The 16,350-nt window shown below is 42.5% G+C and overlaps 1 protein-coding gene across 3 annotated transcripts in view; it reads left to right on the top strand.

The window, feature by feature from the left end:
• The first annotated feature begins 299 nt into the window (after nt 1–299).
• The window catches only part of RAB6A (RAB6A, member RAS oncogene family), a 24,265-nt gene continuing 8,214 nt past the window's right edge, over nt 300–16,350 (top strand). For 2 of the 3 annotated variants that reach the window (XM_009634584.2, XM_035890187.1), the window contains exons 1-5: nt 300–361; nt 5,215–5,268; nt 6,630–6,735; nt 8,841–8,952; nt 10,116–10,209. In XM_009634584.2, the coding sequence (XP_009632879.1) occupies nt 332–361; nt 5,215–5,268; nt 6,630–6,735; nt 8,841–8,952; nt 10,116–10,209 (396 nt within the window). In that variant the 5' untranslated portion in view covers nt 300–331. Of the gene's footprint in view, nt 362–5,214; nt 5,269–6,629; nt 6,736–6,801; nt 6,908–8,840; nt 8,953–10,115; nt 10,210–16,350 lie in introns of all 3 variants that reach the window. The other variant, XM_009634585.2, reaches the window with a different exon arrangement.

Genomic DNA, 16,350 nt, shown 5'->3' with positions numbered 1-16,350 from the left:
GGTAGAAATTGAAATGGCCAAATTATTTCAGTTTTCATCTTGAATCACAGATGTTTAAGAGTAAAACCGATGCTTGGGAATGATACAGGAGCCAACCTTTTGCAGAAAAAATGTGCCTACTCTAGTGACTTTGCAGTTGTGAAGTCAAGTAACTGCTCTTTTGATTGTAGGAAGTTTAATTGTACAGTGTGGATCCATTGAACTAAAACTCCTCCTGAAACCATTTTTTAAATCTTTAAACTTGTTTACAAATGGCACCGAAATTGTTCCTTGAATCTGTCTTCTTTTTTTTTTTCTTCTAGTGGGGAAGACTTCCTTGATCACCAGGTTCATGTATGACAGCTTTGACAACACCTACCAGGTAAATTAATCCACATTATTGTCTTCTGTAAGACCCCTCTCACCGTGTCCCCTGTTGCAGGAAGGATCCATTTGATTGCCGTGGACAAGAGTTGGTACACTGACCAAATTCTTAACTGCAAAATTCTTAACTGCAAAATCTTTTAAGCTTTGTATTTTAATAACCTTTCAGAATGGCATTTCAGCATTGGATTCTGCTCGAGTAGCTTCTCTGCTACTTGCAGCGGGGTAAGTTGTGGTTCAAAAGCGTAGGCTTCTATGGGTATGCCCAAGTAATAGCAGTTGTTAAGTCGACCAGTTGTTTTTTTTTTTCCCTGCCATTTGCTACCAGACCATCACAGATCTAATGCCTCTTTAGGGAAAACGTAACAGGCACCTCGCTCTCTTAAAAAAGCAGCAAGCTGAGCTGCGAGAGGTTCTGCAGCAGGGTGAACAAGGACTTGTGGAGCAGAAAGCAGTGGATTGTAGGGCCATGTGTGCTTTAGGATGCTATTTTATGCTGTGTGCTGGAATAAAGGCCACAAAGCTGGTGGTTGTGCACGTCCCCATCCTGTGACTGCTTATTTACGCTTATTTATTTATTATTTAAACAAGGTTGGGGGTGAAGCAGCGATGATCTTTTATTCCAGTTGGTCCTGCAGCCCCCTCACTACTTCATGTTTGGCGAGAAATCAATTCAAGCTGACGCAAGCTAACTTTGCTAAATTCTAGGAGAGCAATCATTGTTGCCCACTCCCAGAATTTAGGATGAGCTTGATAAAGGTGGCAAGCTATAAAAGTACTTTAGTTTCATAAAGCGTGCCTTCTCCCAGCAGAACATGTTTCATGACTTGGTTACAGTTGGTGACGTTCTGAATACACTAAGCTGAGAAAAATCTGTTCCCTGGTGAATGTGAAGGGTTTTTTAGGGGGGTGGGAGGAGGAGGTAATGGGGGAAAAAAAAAAGAAAGCTGCTCTGACTCTTCTGTTACTTAGTGTCTACTGAAGTATCTCGTTTAAATCTCTTTACCCCTTAATGATTTCCTTCCTGCCTCTTCAGTAATTCCTCATTGCTGCTGCTAGGCAAGTTGGGTAGAATGAGATGTAAGTTCTCACTTAACTATGGGAGAAGCAAAGCTTCTATGGTGTAGGAGGGCCAGAGTACACATCATTGCTCCCAAGGGAGCAAACATCCTTTCAAATTCTACCCACTGTAATTACATGGACATGTGAATGCAGTTCTTTTATTTAATCTGTTTTTTTCCCACAGTATTTTTCTTTCAGGTCTGCTCCTTTTCTCTACGGAGCTTGCGTCCTAGTTCTTTCTTGAAGAGGTTTGACCCTCTGTGCTTTATGATAATATAGTTGTCTCCATGGGAAGCTGGTCTGACATAATATACTAAATGACTGCAAAGTGAACGAGTGGGACTTAAAACAGTAAGAAATCTTAAGGGCTTACAAGATAGCTTCAATTTAGCTATCACTGATGCGTGCCTAGTTTGGCTGTTAATGTACTTGGTACGGTGTCATTCATCTCAAGACCTCTATTTTACTGAAGTCATGACTGAGGTGGGGCGATGTGTCCTATTTTGCTATAGCTGGAAGAAAGAATGAGTCATAAAAACTCCAGTAATTTGGCCAAAATCACACCAGATGCTAGTGTCAAACCAGAATACAAATTTCTCGATGCCCGGGATTATATAGAGACCTCTCAAAGCCAAGTACTTGAATGATAATGCATATCAAACCACGTGTACGTGGTTAACTGTGGCTGTAGGTTAATTGATGGATGATTTTCTCCTTCAGGACATTTCTGATAAATTTTGTACGCCTGTTTTCTGAAAGCTGCCACAACCTATCATTTGAACAAGGTTTTTTGTGTTCAGCTGGTAAAAATAGAAAGCTGCTGCTTAATAAAATCTATGCTGTGCATTGGTTTTCTTTTGCTTGCTGCTAGATAAAGAGGAATTCAGCTGTTGCCCCCGTAGCTTATTAATAAGCTGTTTTCATGAAAGTGGCATTTGTGAATCGAACGAGAACTTGCTGTACCGTGTCAAGGAAACCCAAACACCTGAAAGAAAATTGTGCCATTGGTGGTGTATCTTTTACCAGGAGTTACTCCACCCCACGGACGTGCTGGGAAAGATTTTTCCTCCTTCTGTGGCACCTTACGTGATGTATAAATGAAAGACTGATGTCGGCAAACGTGATGATGCTGTGTGCGTTACACAAGAGGAGAATTACAGGCCACGCTTCCCTTTAGCTTCAGCCTCTTGGAGGAGGGGAGAGGGAGGACAGCGTCGAGTTGAAACGCCGGCCTGTGACTTGAAAGAGAATTCAGGTCCTTGCTTTGCCTCAGGCTTCCTTCCAGAGTCTTGGGTAATTCTGTGTCAGCAAGTATAGTCTATAAACTGGGGTGACAACAGTTCCTTATTAGACAGTAGTGTTGTAAGGGTAGATGGATGAAAAAGTGTTTTCATACGCTGCCCCATCCATAGTGTGGCCCTCTCAAGTTTTTTTTTGTTCTGCTTGTGGTCTTTAAGCTTGCAATTGGGACCTGACAGTACCTCTCATCATGTTCAGACCATGCCTAGTTCCTGCTTGTTCCATGGGATGCCCAGCATTTCTCAAGCGGGTTGAGCCTGCCTCCACCTTAATTACGACAATTAGCTTAGTTTCATGTCCCCATCGTTAAGCAGACTTTTCCTCTACTCATATGTTGCACGGTTCTTCTTTACAACCAATCTGTAAAGATCCCCTGAGCTTTTTTGCTCCTTCTGTCAGAATTGTGACAAAATGCTTCTTTGTAGGTTACCTATTTTAATAAAAGTCTGGGATCTAGAGCGCCTGAATCTGCTCCTTGACATCTGCTGCTGCTCTGTGTGGTTGTGATAGGGTCAGAACAAGTGGACAAAGACATTTGGCTGTGAGTTATTCCATGTAATTCTTAAAGCTTATGGGGGCTTAGGCCGAGAGCCATTTCACAACTTGAAAGCCACAGACCTGCCATAGGTTCTTTCCAACGTGATTAGCACATATTTTCATCGCCCAGATCTAAAGTAAGTTTTATGCTTGGCCTTTCGCTTTTGCATTTCCCATGCTGTGAGCGTTCAAGTGCAGGAATCTTGCTGACCTGATGCATTTCGGCGTGGCGCTTGCGTTTCCACCAGGCACACAGAGACTTCTTAGGGCAGCGAGTGAGCTTCAGAGCTCTTGCTGCCGTGCAGCTGTGTGGGAGGGATGGCATGAAGCACAGGCTGAGGCAGGTTTCAGCCTTTGCAGCTGATGTTCCAGCTCCTGCTGAGAGCAGGGAAAATCTGAGTCTCCAGCAGTTTGTCAGCCAGAATGGGATTCTGACTTAGATATGTGGTGTAAGATCTTTGGGGGGGGGTTGTAACTTTTCTTCTGTAAAGCAAAAGCAAATAGACACAGGGGAAAATAGAAGCATCTTTCAGACAATCTTCCGCGGAGCACCCTTTACCAAAACAATAGAAAACAAAAGCAGAAGGGAAGCATGTTGCTGCATTAGTCTTTTGAGGCTTCTCACATCCGCCTTAGAGTTTCAGTATCATCTCTCTGAACTGGTAATGTCACAGTTCTTGATGGCAGGTGAAAATCACTGAGTAGCTGTCTTGGGATCCACCACCAGTATTTATTTTTCCCGTATGCATCTCTGCTACTCCAAATCCACTGTCCTCATCCAGCCAGGAAAAAAGTTTGTTTTCTGATTTGTTATAGTTAGTTGCAAATGAAAATTCAGTTTGGATTGTTCAGTTCAGCTTTTTTTTTTTTTTTTTTTAATTAATTTGCAGCTGGTTTTCATGTCTTGCTCACAAGCAGGCTGGCTGGCTCTATTCTTTATTCCTACCACGTAAAATATGTGACAGAATACAGGGAATTAATTATGGGGATATATAGTGAGGGCATAATAGCAGTCTTACAATATGGAGCATACACAGTAAAATAGGCTTTCCATTAGAAATACCTGCTTCAGTGTGGGAGAGGTTGTATCAAGCCCCTTTGCCCTAGCTGAGACACTTAACCTTTTATCTGTTGAGGTTTTTTTTTTTCCTTCTTTTTAAATCAATTTGTTTGGAACGTCTTCTAGGCTCTATTGATGTTGCTGAGCGGTGCAGCTGATGCTAATTGTCCTGACGAATCAGGGGCACCCTTAGAGCCCCAAAAGGTCACCTCAGTTGTATCCCTCCTAGAGCTTGGATTCACCCTCACTTGCAGCCTTGAAAAACGGGGTGAAGATCATGTATTTAAGAAGCAGCTCTCGATAGCACTTAGTAGTGCTTTGCTCTTTCTCTTAAACACATTTAAGAATGTTCCACGCAAAGCTCCCACTAGTGTCTAGAAACTTGGATGCAGTTATGCTGCAGTGAGCTTTAGCATTAACTGAGCTTTAGTAATTGTTGGGGGCTGTGGATGCTCTCGTGTTGCAGCAGATATGAAGATGTCCGCCTTCGCTTTGACCAAAAAGGCTTGAAGTTAGGATACGTTATGATATTTGGTGGTCAGGAAGAATACAGTGTGCCCAGATATCCTGGTTCAGCTGATGGACTTGGGTCACAGGCATAAAAATCCATGACTGTATGGATTAAACTGTCAATACGCATGAACTGAAGGTAACAACTTGTGCTTTAAGATACTGTTCTGGTTATGGATATTAAGGAAACTGCTGATTGAATCTTACTTATAGGTAGAGCTCCATTTTGAAAGTAAGAAAACCAGCGTGTTTTTCTTGCAGATGCGCTACAGGTGCTGATTCTGATGTGACAGTAATGCTCGCTCCCCTGAAAATCACCCCAGTTGTTCTGACGTTTTATTTAAGAGGTGTTGATTTTTTTTTATTTTATTTTTTTATTACAGGCAACAATTGGCATTGACTTCTTATCGAAAACCATGTATTTGGAGGATCGAACAGTGAGTAAGATTTTTGTTGCACTTCTCTCTATGTACAGTAGGAACGAGGATCAGCATCTGTTGTAATTGTGCAGCCCACAGTTCTGAGATCACTTGGAAGTACAGACCGAGCCTTCATCTGCCAGCTGCTTCCAGACTGACAAGTGCTGTGGAGACAGCTCCCTGCTCTGTTTGGGGAAATGGGAAACCACCATTTGGTTCTTCTCTGGAGGGCTTGAGTGCCATTTTACAAGCGGCAGAAGGTGCTATGCCATCATCCTCTTTGAAGAAAGAGATGATACGGATAGTTTGAGGGGTGCATAATGGTGGGAATTTGGAGAAGGGGACTGTGCTTAACCCCTTCAGTTTTTGATGTCAAAGGAAAAAACGATAATATACAAATTGCCAAACATTGCCAGTTAATAGTTAGCTCCGTATTCTTAATATTACTCATTTAAAAAGAAGGTTGCCTTCAATAGCAATCCACAAACGATGCTTGTTTCTTAGCTTGATGCGGTTCTAGTTCCTGAAATGAAATCACTCCTCTGTGGAAGCAAGCCTGCGGTTTAAAATGAGCTCAGATTCTTAATTAAGAAATTCAGCCACTGAGCTATTTGCAGAAGCAAATTGTGCAGTGCTGCATAAGCTTATGGTATTGTATAAACCCACAATAAATGTGATTGCATTGAAAGTGCCTGAGTGATGAGATGTTTTTTCCATAGCAAAACTGGCCCTTGTGCATCTTGCCATATGTGTTGCTTTTAGTATATCTTGCCTTTTCTTTCAGAACCTTGATGGTAAGAGATGTTCAACCTCATCTTGTGTGCATGTTACTTTGCAGTGTGGCTAAGGCTTAAATAGAGCATTTTATCCTCCTTGAAAAATCCACATTAGTAGCTTTTCCAGTGCTTTGACAGCAGCTGAAGGCTCTTTAGAAATATGGTGCGTGGTCTGATTCTTCCACCAGCAACCATCCTCCAGGCTGCTGGAGGTTACACGTGTCAGCCCTGAGGAAGGATAGCAGCAGAGCATGAAAATCTGGTGTAGGCAGAACTGCAGGTGAACGTTTGCCTCCGTTTTCTTGTTGGTTCTCTCCATTTGAAAGCTGAGCAATTCTATTCCTCCCCTTTTGGAACGGAAGCATTTTTTTTTAAAAAGCAAAGACAGCGGAAAGCCAAGATAGGTGCACTTACACCAGTTTGGCTACTACTAGTGTTTGGGAGAGATTGCTGTAAAGGAGACAGTATGCTGCTGCTCCCAGTCCCCAGTCATCTCCTGCATGAGTTTCTAATTTTTATTTAGCTTTTTTCAAGAAAGTAAAATTTATTTACTCTTTTATTTTTAGTGGCAGTTTGGCTTTTTTAATTTTCTCCCACCCACAGATCAGGTTGCAGCTGTGGGATACTGCGGGTCAGGAACGTTTCCGTAGCCTCATTCCCAGTTACATCCGTGACTCTGCTGCTGCTGTAGTAGTTTACGATATCACAAGTAGGTATATTGCACTGGGTTTGACCTTTTTCTTATTTTTCTTGCTTGTTTGACTGATTTTGTTAGGTACGGTTGCAATTATGGGACACAGCAGGTCAAGAACGGTTCAGGAGCTTGATTCCTAGCTACATTCGTGACTCCACTGTTGCAGTTGTTGTTTATGATATCACAAGTGAGTGGGGGGAATTCTGCATTTCTAATACTCTGCCCCTTTCATCCTTTAGCCTAGCTTTGCATGTCCTATCACAGTCATCTGCTTGTTCTTCATTCTGGCATGAAAAAAAATAAATGTTTTCTTCTATTGTAGTCGAGTTTTAAGCTAGCCACCTGATCGCTGCTGTTGTAATGTATAAACTGTCTTACAAACGACATCATTTTGTAACCCTTCCCTACTGCATTCTCCTGAAGCCTTGAGTCCTGGCTGGTCTTGTTGCACTTTACCCTCTTTCATCTGCTTTTTGATCGTAGTATCACCTATGACTTTTGGTCTCAAACACCTGAATCATGTTCATAGATATCTGAATTCTTAAATGAGAGACTTTGCACTGATAGCTGTAGCTTGCTTCACTCCATTTGCCCTCCCTCCCAAAAAAAAAAATAAAAAAATGTCTGGGCATGGGCTGGGGGGGAAAATGCATTAACATCACATTTTCATTTGAATCAGTCACTTTCACATTTTGCAATATGTAAAACTTACCACTAAGCCCTTATCCTTTTAACAATTGCTCTTTCATTTCTTACTAAGGTATGTACATTTTCGTGAACTAAAAATATTAGTGCTTTTTCAACCCTTCTCCTTCTGTCCCTCCCCTCAGTCCAGAGACCCCTAACTTACAAGCTTTCTGTGTTTACAAAGAACAGAAATCTTGTTTTAGGAGAACTAAACCTTCAGACGCTTTCAATTCTAAACCAGAATTGGCTGAGAGCAATGGCCTAATTCTATACAAATGCAAAAGTGTTCATCCTTGGGTTTGGAAATACTAGAAGATTACATCAGGAATATGGGCTTTAATCGTAAAGCTTTAATTGTTAAAAGTAGTGTTTTCATTTGAGCTAAAATTACAGGTCAGCTGTGAACTTCGAATTTTTTTTTTTTTTTTTTTTTTTACTGACCTAGCAAATTCAGTATTACCAAGTAGTAAAGAGCAGAATTAAGACACTGGCAAGCGATCAAGTCTTGGCTGTCTAGCCCACGATATATTACTATGCAGTAGAAACCATTTAAAAAAAAAAAAAAAAATCAATACTTGTCAAGAACTGCTGCAGAGCCCCCCCTTTTTAAGTGCCGCAAACTGCTTTAGCAACTTGGATGCTCTTTGTGTAGCTGACTGGCAAACGCTGAGCTCCATGGCAGCTTCTATACAATTCGTTTTTCCCAACGGGATGCAACTTTTCAAACAACATACTGTCTCATTAGGTCAGGATAGCTCCCTAGAACTCTTACCTTGCTGCTTTTAATGACGTATCATTAAGAAAAAGGGGCTGTGGATAGGCTAAATTTGTATTTCTGGTTCTGTGCAACTGATTTGGAAGCTATTTTGAACCCTGTGTTCAGTGATACAGGAGTTGCTAGTATGTTGCCCTGATACTTCCTAGAGGAAGTCCTGAACCTAGCGAGTAAAAAGTGATTAAGCTGTGCCAAATGTGTAGCTGGTATCAAGTACTTTTGAGAAGCAATGAAACTGTGGGAACCTCTTGCTGTAGATGCACGAGTCATGAGCAGTGTAGAATGCAGTATCACATCAATCCCCATTCTCTCTATAAAATGTTTTATGTTGAACTAAAAAAAAAAAAAAAAAAGCTGGTCTAAAACACAGTGATAAGACTTCTCATTTTAGATGCTGTCAAAACCAAATTAGAGATTAATTCAGTTCACCCCCAACTTTGAACTCACCTGTAAGGAAGTGCTAGTCCATTTTAAGTTAATGCCAAAGTTTTCATATAGCTCAGCCTGGGAGACGTAGGGTTTCACTTGCTGATTCTTCATCACCCTCTTATGCCAATTCCAGAGAATATGAAGCTTTTATTTGAGACTTACAGATGTATTTAGCCGTGATCTGTGAAGAATACCCGCAGTGATAATCCTCTCCACTGTTCTCTGTTAGATGTAAACTCGTTCCAGCAAACAACGAAATGGATTGATGATGTCAGAACGGAAAGGGGCAGTGATGTCATCATTATGCTGGTGGGAAATAAAACAGATCTAGCAGATAAGAGGTATGGAGGAATAACTCACCTTTCAAATGTTTTTCTTAATCTGCTGCTGTTTTTAAAATAGCTGTCTAGGAGAAAAGAACACTTGTATTTTTCTTCTCCCAAATGCACAAGCTTGTTTTAACTGTGCTGGAGATGGCTGCGACTAGAGGAATCCCAATTTTAAAACTTCTTTCATTTGGTTAAACACAACTTTCCAGCAGAGTGCTGTGAATGAGTTGAGAAACTGTCACCAACTTGTCTGGATGTCAGGAGAGAACAGTGTTAACTACAGCCTCCATCAGTGAACGAATAAGCTAAAGTCATTACAAATATTCATGCTTTATAATAGATTTGCTCAGATATAGATGATAGGTGCAAGCAAGCCTCCCTTTTAAAACTCTTCAGGGGTTTTTGTAAGTTGGCAAACTTTAGTATTTTGATTAGAAGTTGTGCATCTTCAGCTTTTGCTGCATTGTGTACTCTGCTTATTCCGGGTTTATGGTATTCTGAACATAAATGAGTTGCAAAGGTAAAACAAAAGCATGAGAGGGAAGCATTCTTGATTTGATTGAAACCCCTGTTCCCTCAGAAGAGTTTCACTTGTGACCCTTCAGATTTACAACATCTTATCAAGAGTTGTTTACGCACACACGTGGCCCTCAGATATGTCACGATTTTTGTATGGTAGCTCTTGAACCAAAGTTTCCCCCCGTTTTTGCTGTGGCAGACTGCTTAATAGGTGGGACACCTCGCCAGGGGGAAAAAAGGACAAAATTCATTTGATAGGAGGTGGTTATGCTTGGTCCTTTGATACAACAGTTTTGTAGGCTGCAAGTTGATGATTATTACTGGATATTAAAATCTATGGATCCCTACTTGTTCAGATATAAAAGCCTAGCTTCCCAGAGAGGGATTTGGGGGAGTCTAGTTGGCCCACGTAGCTGTTCCACTGCAAAGCTGAGTTTTACGCTGGGAGCCAGGTGTGCCATAGAGGTCCATCAGATAGGATGAAATGGTGATGCTTGTCTACAAGTGTGCTCGGTATGTGGCCTCTGTATGTGTATGTGTGTGGGAACCATTAAATGCTTTCAGGACTGTAATGAAGCAGTCAGTTGAAGATGAAAACCTTAATTTTCAACGTGTTTGTCTGTTTAATTCTCCTAATTCTGTGTTATCTTCCCCAGACAAGTGTCCATTGAGGAAGGAGAAAGAAAAGCCAAAGAGCTGAATGTAATGTTCATTGAAACTAGTGCAAAAGCAGGATACAATGTAAAACAGGTGAGTAATGTGTTGGCTGCAATCAACCCTGAGATGATTGCTAACTTCTCTTAGCGCACCGTTGCGGAAATAGGACTTCCTTAGACATTGGGAAGCCTTTGCAAAGCGATATTTGTAGCCCATCCACAGCAAGCAACATCTCGGAGCTGAATCGTTGGCTGGGGTTCAGAAGGATCCTTGACCTTGCAGCAAATGACTTGGAACTTCTTTCCCCTTAGGAAAAGAGGACTTATTGAAGAAGCTTTGTGGATATGGAATCATACCATCCTGGATTCTTGATAATCCATATTTGGTGTTTAGATTGAAGGGATTAAAGGCATGAGCCAAAAAGTTGGGGAAACGCAGGTTCTGATATTGATTCGGTGAAAGAATGTGGGCAAACCAGTCAGGGAGGAATGTGATGGCTTAAAATGCTTCCACTGTACAGTGAGACGGTGTAAACTGGTGTTCCCACTCTGTTGGAAGGCACTGAAAGCCTGAGCAAATGTTCTTGGACGGCCAAAGCTATTTATTTCTGGTAGACGATGAGCTGCTTTTGAATTGGGGAAAGCAGTGAAGTGTCTTTTGAGCTGATGCAACTGCAACGAAACGAGGTTTTATGTTGTAAGAGATGAGCTGCGGCTCTAAATTCTGACCTGCTAGATGAAGTTTTAGCACTTGTGTTAATGAAGATAAATCGCTTGGCAAACAGTGAACTGGTGACAGTAGTACGCTGCAGGAACTGATCTGGTGTTTACATGAACGAAATTTTGTTTGAGCTTATTAGTTGTGTAAGCAAATATGCTTACTGGCAGATCATGAACAGAGCTAGAGCTCTGCATCCCGACCGACTGGGCGCATAACAGGATACTGCTTTTTCATTGATCTTGCTGCTTCTCATATGGAGTCACGACTGCTAAAGCATTTGGCAGCTGGTCTTCTGGTAGGAGGAGAAGCTGTAGTGCAAGATGTAGGAGACATTCATTCTTGGGTGTCTCCATAGAGCAAACGTGTGCACACACATACATCACATGTGTATTTCTTTTATATTTTTATATATTTTTATATATATATATAGTTACACAAATCCTTTCTCTGCAGAATCGTATCAGCGGTGGCTAAAACAGGGTTATAAACGACTTTGTACATTGTAGACAGGACTAAAGGGTCTGTTATTAAAATGTCCCTTGACTTTGTATATTAGTAGCAAAATTATTCCCTATGTAATGGAATAATTAGAGGTGTTAAGTTAGCACTGCGCTTCAGAGCATCAGCAAGCATAGAAGTGTTCGGTTCTGGGGTCCACCAATTATCCTGCCACAACACAGAGGCTGACTTGTAATTAAGGCTCGCATTCTGCGCTGGAATCCTTCGTGTTTACTTAGACTAGGAGGTGCGTGCTTGAGAGCGGTTGCCTCGCTGAGAGGAATGAGGAGGATGATGATGAAGCTCTATACTCCCTTTTTCCTTGAGGGAGTTGCTGTGCAGCTGACACATTTCCAGAACTCCGTGTCCAAGCCTGTAAAGTAGCTTGTGGCATTTGGGGCCAGTTGGAGCCCTGACCATTTGAGATGTAAGTAGGAAAATCGTGTATGGTAATGCCTGTAGTCCGTTTTGGCAGGAGATACCGTCGTTTAATAAAGCACGTGCTTTGTAAAGCTACCACAGCCTTCATCGTGAAGGGTGGCGGCTCCATTTAATACATTATGAAGGAACAAACTTTGCCTTTTTGCATTTTTATGCTGAAGCCATGCAGGGGTTGTACTAATGAGATTGCCAGAGCAAAGAGCATTTCTGTAGCTGTAGCCTCACTCGCATGCTCTCTAGAGAAAATTCCTCGTTGTATAACGGAGGTCTAGGCAAATTACGCCTCTGATTTTCATTGCCAGGTTACATGCTGTAAGGCTACTTCTGTGAGAAAATAGGTTTGGTAATTCAGCTCCAGGGAGGGGGGGAAAAAAAAAAAAGTGGTGGTGGGAACCTGGGGGCTGGTTGCCGCTGTGTTAAATGGAAGATTTGGTGTTCTGGGACGTAATTCTTGTTCTTCACTAACATCAATAAACAGTAATGTCTAAAAAACGTGGGGCTGTTCCGTATCCCTGCATCATAATCCAAGTGGGTGCTTTATGTAGAGTGAAGTGTTGTCAGAATTGGATGAGAGGACAGATTTTAAGCGACTTCATTCTCTGTGTAAAATATCGAAACAAAAGACACGAGTGGTTATTCAAAAAGAACTGAAAATGGATTTTTCTTCTGAGTTTTGATCCTTGCATTGCAGGCGGGGACTGGGATTTTCAGGAACGTCAACACTATTCTATGCTGCAGAGTATTTGAAACTCTCATTTTTTATTAGTTTAATAAGTAGTTGTTAAAATAATTCTCAAAGGGTAAGATTTTTAATACCACTGGTTATCTAGTTCTCTGTTTTCCTTGCAGCTTCTCTATTGAATGGTATGAATTTATTTTACTAACTTGTCAATAAATTCTTCCCCAGTGAATTGGGAAGGCATATGGGTACAACTGCAGAACGGATACCCTTCCCATAACCTGTATAAAATCTGTCTTTAATAAGCTGAATGCAAATTTGACCTTCCTGATAACTTCTATCCATAATATAGTCTGATTCTGCAGGACGGTTACTGTCCAGTCCTTTCGTACAGGATTCTCAATTCAAATGTCAAATTATTTTAGATACAAAGTCCATATTTTGACATACAATGAATCGTATTTATGTAAAAATTAAGATCACCTAGTGCCAGGTATTAAGTATTAATGTAAAGGTGAATCTTAGACTAGTGATGAATCACTGGTTTGTCCAGGAGGGTGCAGGTTCAGCTCTAGCAATCACCAGGTGGCTTTGATACTGTGCACGACTGACATTTGTAGATTAGGGAGTGAGTTTGGTTTGGTTTTTCTTCTTTTTCTTCCACGCAAAACTCTCGCCTCCCAGTATTAAAACTTCTCAGGTTGTCAGCGCTTCGCTTGGCAGCCTTGAACAGTTCAGAAAAGCTGACAAAACGCTGTTGTTTCCCCTGTCCTCTCTTCCCAGCACAAAATCTGGATCTAAATCCCATGCCCTGGGTTAAAGGTAGGGAATGGTGCAAGTTAATGCAGAAGGAGACTTGGGATGAAGTTGAACCCTCAGTCCTCCATTGTCGGCTTCTGCGTTTCCACCCCTTTCACGTGAAGGTTTTGGTTTGTGTGCAGTGTCGGAAGGTTTCAGAATCCGTGTTTGCCCCATTAAGGATATGGAAGAAGCTTAATTTCTTGTCCTGCTTGGGGAGAGTAATGGCCACCTCCTTGGCCGTGTCACTTCTTTGCTAGCCGTCAGTGGGAAGCCAGGGTACTTTTGACCTTGTGCGCTACTTTTAGCTTCTTGCTCACCCTTTCCTGCTGGAAGGCAGCAGTGTTAAGAGGAAAGGGCACTGTCTTCAGCTCGGTGCTCACTGCAGCTATCCTACAAATCCAGAGTGCCTGGCTTTTTATAGTGTGACTCCAGAAGGTGAGTTGCACCACGCTTCAAACAGCATGCACTTCAATGCCAGGATCCTCTACCAACAAAGAAATAGCGGGGAGCTTGCTGCTGGCTTTTTTTTTTTTTTTTTTGGCATTCCTCTGTGACATGAAAGGGGACAGCTCAGAAGACAGCACCTCAGCTAAGACAGTACCGAGGACTGAGGTGGAAGTGAGTAACCTGTGCCTTGGCTTAGAGGCTCGGAGGTGGATCTCCACGTAGTCACTGCAGAGAAGTAAGAGGATTTGCAGCCTATGTACGTGCTGGCTGAACCCTGGACACAGCAGGCCTTCATTTTATGACTTCTCTGGCATTTCTTTTCCCCGAGGACTGATCTGATGAGCTGCTGGGGCAAGCCTCATCTTTTCTAAGTTGCACGCTGTCAAACCAGATTGTAACGTACAGCTGCTGTGTGCTGTTGGATCCGGTAAGGCAGAGCTGTCTCCAGTCACCAGGGTCCTATACACTTGCTGTTCCTTCTGGCTTTGGGGAGGGGGTGGTGAAGGAAAAATTGAGTGGATGATATTAATGGAGCAAAAAATGGTGATAGTGGTGTTCTGGGGTTAAGTTGATGCAATAGAGGGCAAAAACAACTGGCTTTTGTATCCTGCAAGTTTCGGCAAAGACTGATTGCCAGGGGAGCCTTAAGAGTGAAGAGTGAAGTAGATAACTTGCTTCAGTTAATGCAGAGAACCGTGGTCTCCGATCCATTTTATTTGTCAGCCCTGAATAAGCTTTAAAAGACTTTGAGATTCACGCTCTATCTCGGCAGTCTGTGTTTCTGCGAATCTCTTTGTTAGTCTGTGGATTTCATGCCCAGAATATGTCAGGGTTCATTTTGCTGTCTGGTAGAAAGAGAGAGGAGGGAGAGCCCTCAAGACCTCCCGACAGCGGTACCTGGCACACTTCGTGTTCGCTCTCAAAGAGCCACAGGCTGAATCTGGTATTTGGCAGAAAAACTTTCTCACGGCAGCAGCTAAAGGACCGTGGCCCCTTGAGTGTAACCCTGTTTTCACAGCTCTGGCTGCATCTAGCAGCTTGGCTCTTTCTCCTGTCTTTTGATTTTTGTCTGTTTGATGGGCAAGAATTATTCTTTGAGTTGCACTGCTCTCCTCGGAGAATGAGAATGAGGGAAACGTTTTTCTTTGCTTTGCATTGGGGAACGGGTTTCTTGCCTGGCTTTTCCATCTGGAGAGTGATCCTCCTGTCCTTCCCGTATTGCTGCAGGAGCGTTACAGTGAAAACTGTTTCATGTCACAAACCAGACGTTCATGACGCTGCTCTGTTGGGGATTTATCGGCTGGAGTAGTAGGAAAGGCGCAGTTTGGCAAATGAGTTGAAACTAATGGCGAGAGATGAGGGGTTCTTTTTCAGAGTTTAATCAGGAAGGAGATTGCGGGCTTGAATGCTGGAAGAGACTTTGCCTGGCTCTTAGTCTTCCAGCCGGCTGCATTTAACTCCTGCCTTGGAAGAAAAAGCCCTGAACGCTCAGATACATGTATTTTTATACACACACGCGCACAAACATAGATACATACGTGTGTGTATATATACACACTATGTTATATATGCATATATATGTGTGCAACTGCCTGCGACTTTTTTCAGTGAGCTAAGACTGCTGGCTTGCGTCCTGACGGCACTGCGAAGCAGCAGGGTCCCTGCGTAGAAGGCGGCTTTCTAACCGTCGCGAAGTTTCCCTAATTGGATTTGTTCACATATGCTGTGGCTGATAAGCAGAAGGTTAATAAGAAAGTAAGTTGATTTTTCTTAGTTGCCAAATTCCCTTTTTTAGTCAAATAATTTAGGGGAGAAATACCGCTAAGGGCATCATTTTATTCCTGGTCTTAATGTAAAGAAAGGATTACTGTATTTTAAACACTTAGCCTTTCTGTCAGCAGCTTGGTTTAAATGCAGTAATTCCAGTTGGTTCCCATCAGCTGAAGGGGTTTTTTTTTAAGACTCCCCACCCCTCCCCTCTATAAACAGCATCCCTCACTTTCTACGTATTGTACGAGGGGGAAATAAATAGCAATGCCATGGTTTAAAACAATTTTTTTTTTGGTAATGCTGTTTCCACCTAGGATCTCAAAGTGCGTGACAGCAGCAAAGAGCTGTATGAAATGATGCGTTCCTTCTTTCTATCGGAGCATTCAGATTTAGGCACGATCTGGTAGGATTGTGCCAACCTCTGGTGCATATCCATCCTTAAAACTGATGGGAGGGATTTTTTTTTTTTTCCCCCTCAAACCTTCTTGCAAAAGGTCAAAATTACTCTTGATATTGTTCTGCGGAATGTGAGCAAAAGGACGCAGTGTAGTGGAAGGGTAGGTGAGTGAATTTGCTCCTCCCTTTCCCTCTAATGTATCATTTGCATATTAGCAGGAACGTGCGTGTTAAGAGGGGCAAGAGGTTTAACAGATCTTTCCCTGCAGAGCTGCTAGGGATAGATGCAGCTCTGCAGTGACGTGCCAGGGAGGAGCAGAGTTTACCCTATCATCTATTTCTGCACTGACAATACAGCAGTGTGCTTCTGGAGGCATAGCTGTAGATGTTGCAGGAGCGTGTCCAGAGAAGGGCAGCGGAGCTGGGGAGGGGTCTGGAGCCCCAGGCTGCTGGGGAGCGGCTGGGGGAGCTGGGGGGGGTTC

The sequence above is a fragment of the Egretta garzetta genome, unplaced genomic scaffold (genome assembly GCF_000687185.1).
Source record: "Egretta garzetta isolate BGI_Z169 unplaced genomic scaffold, ASM68718v1 scaffold232, whole genome shotgun sequence".
Classification (NCBI taxonomy): domain Eukaryota; kingdom Metazoa; phylum Chordata; class Aves; order Pelecaniformes; family Ardeidae; genus Egretta; species Egretta garzetta.
This window is presented reverse-complemented; position numbering and strand designations above follow the sequence as displayed.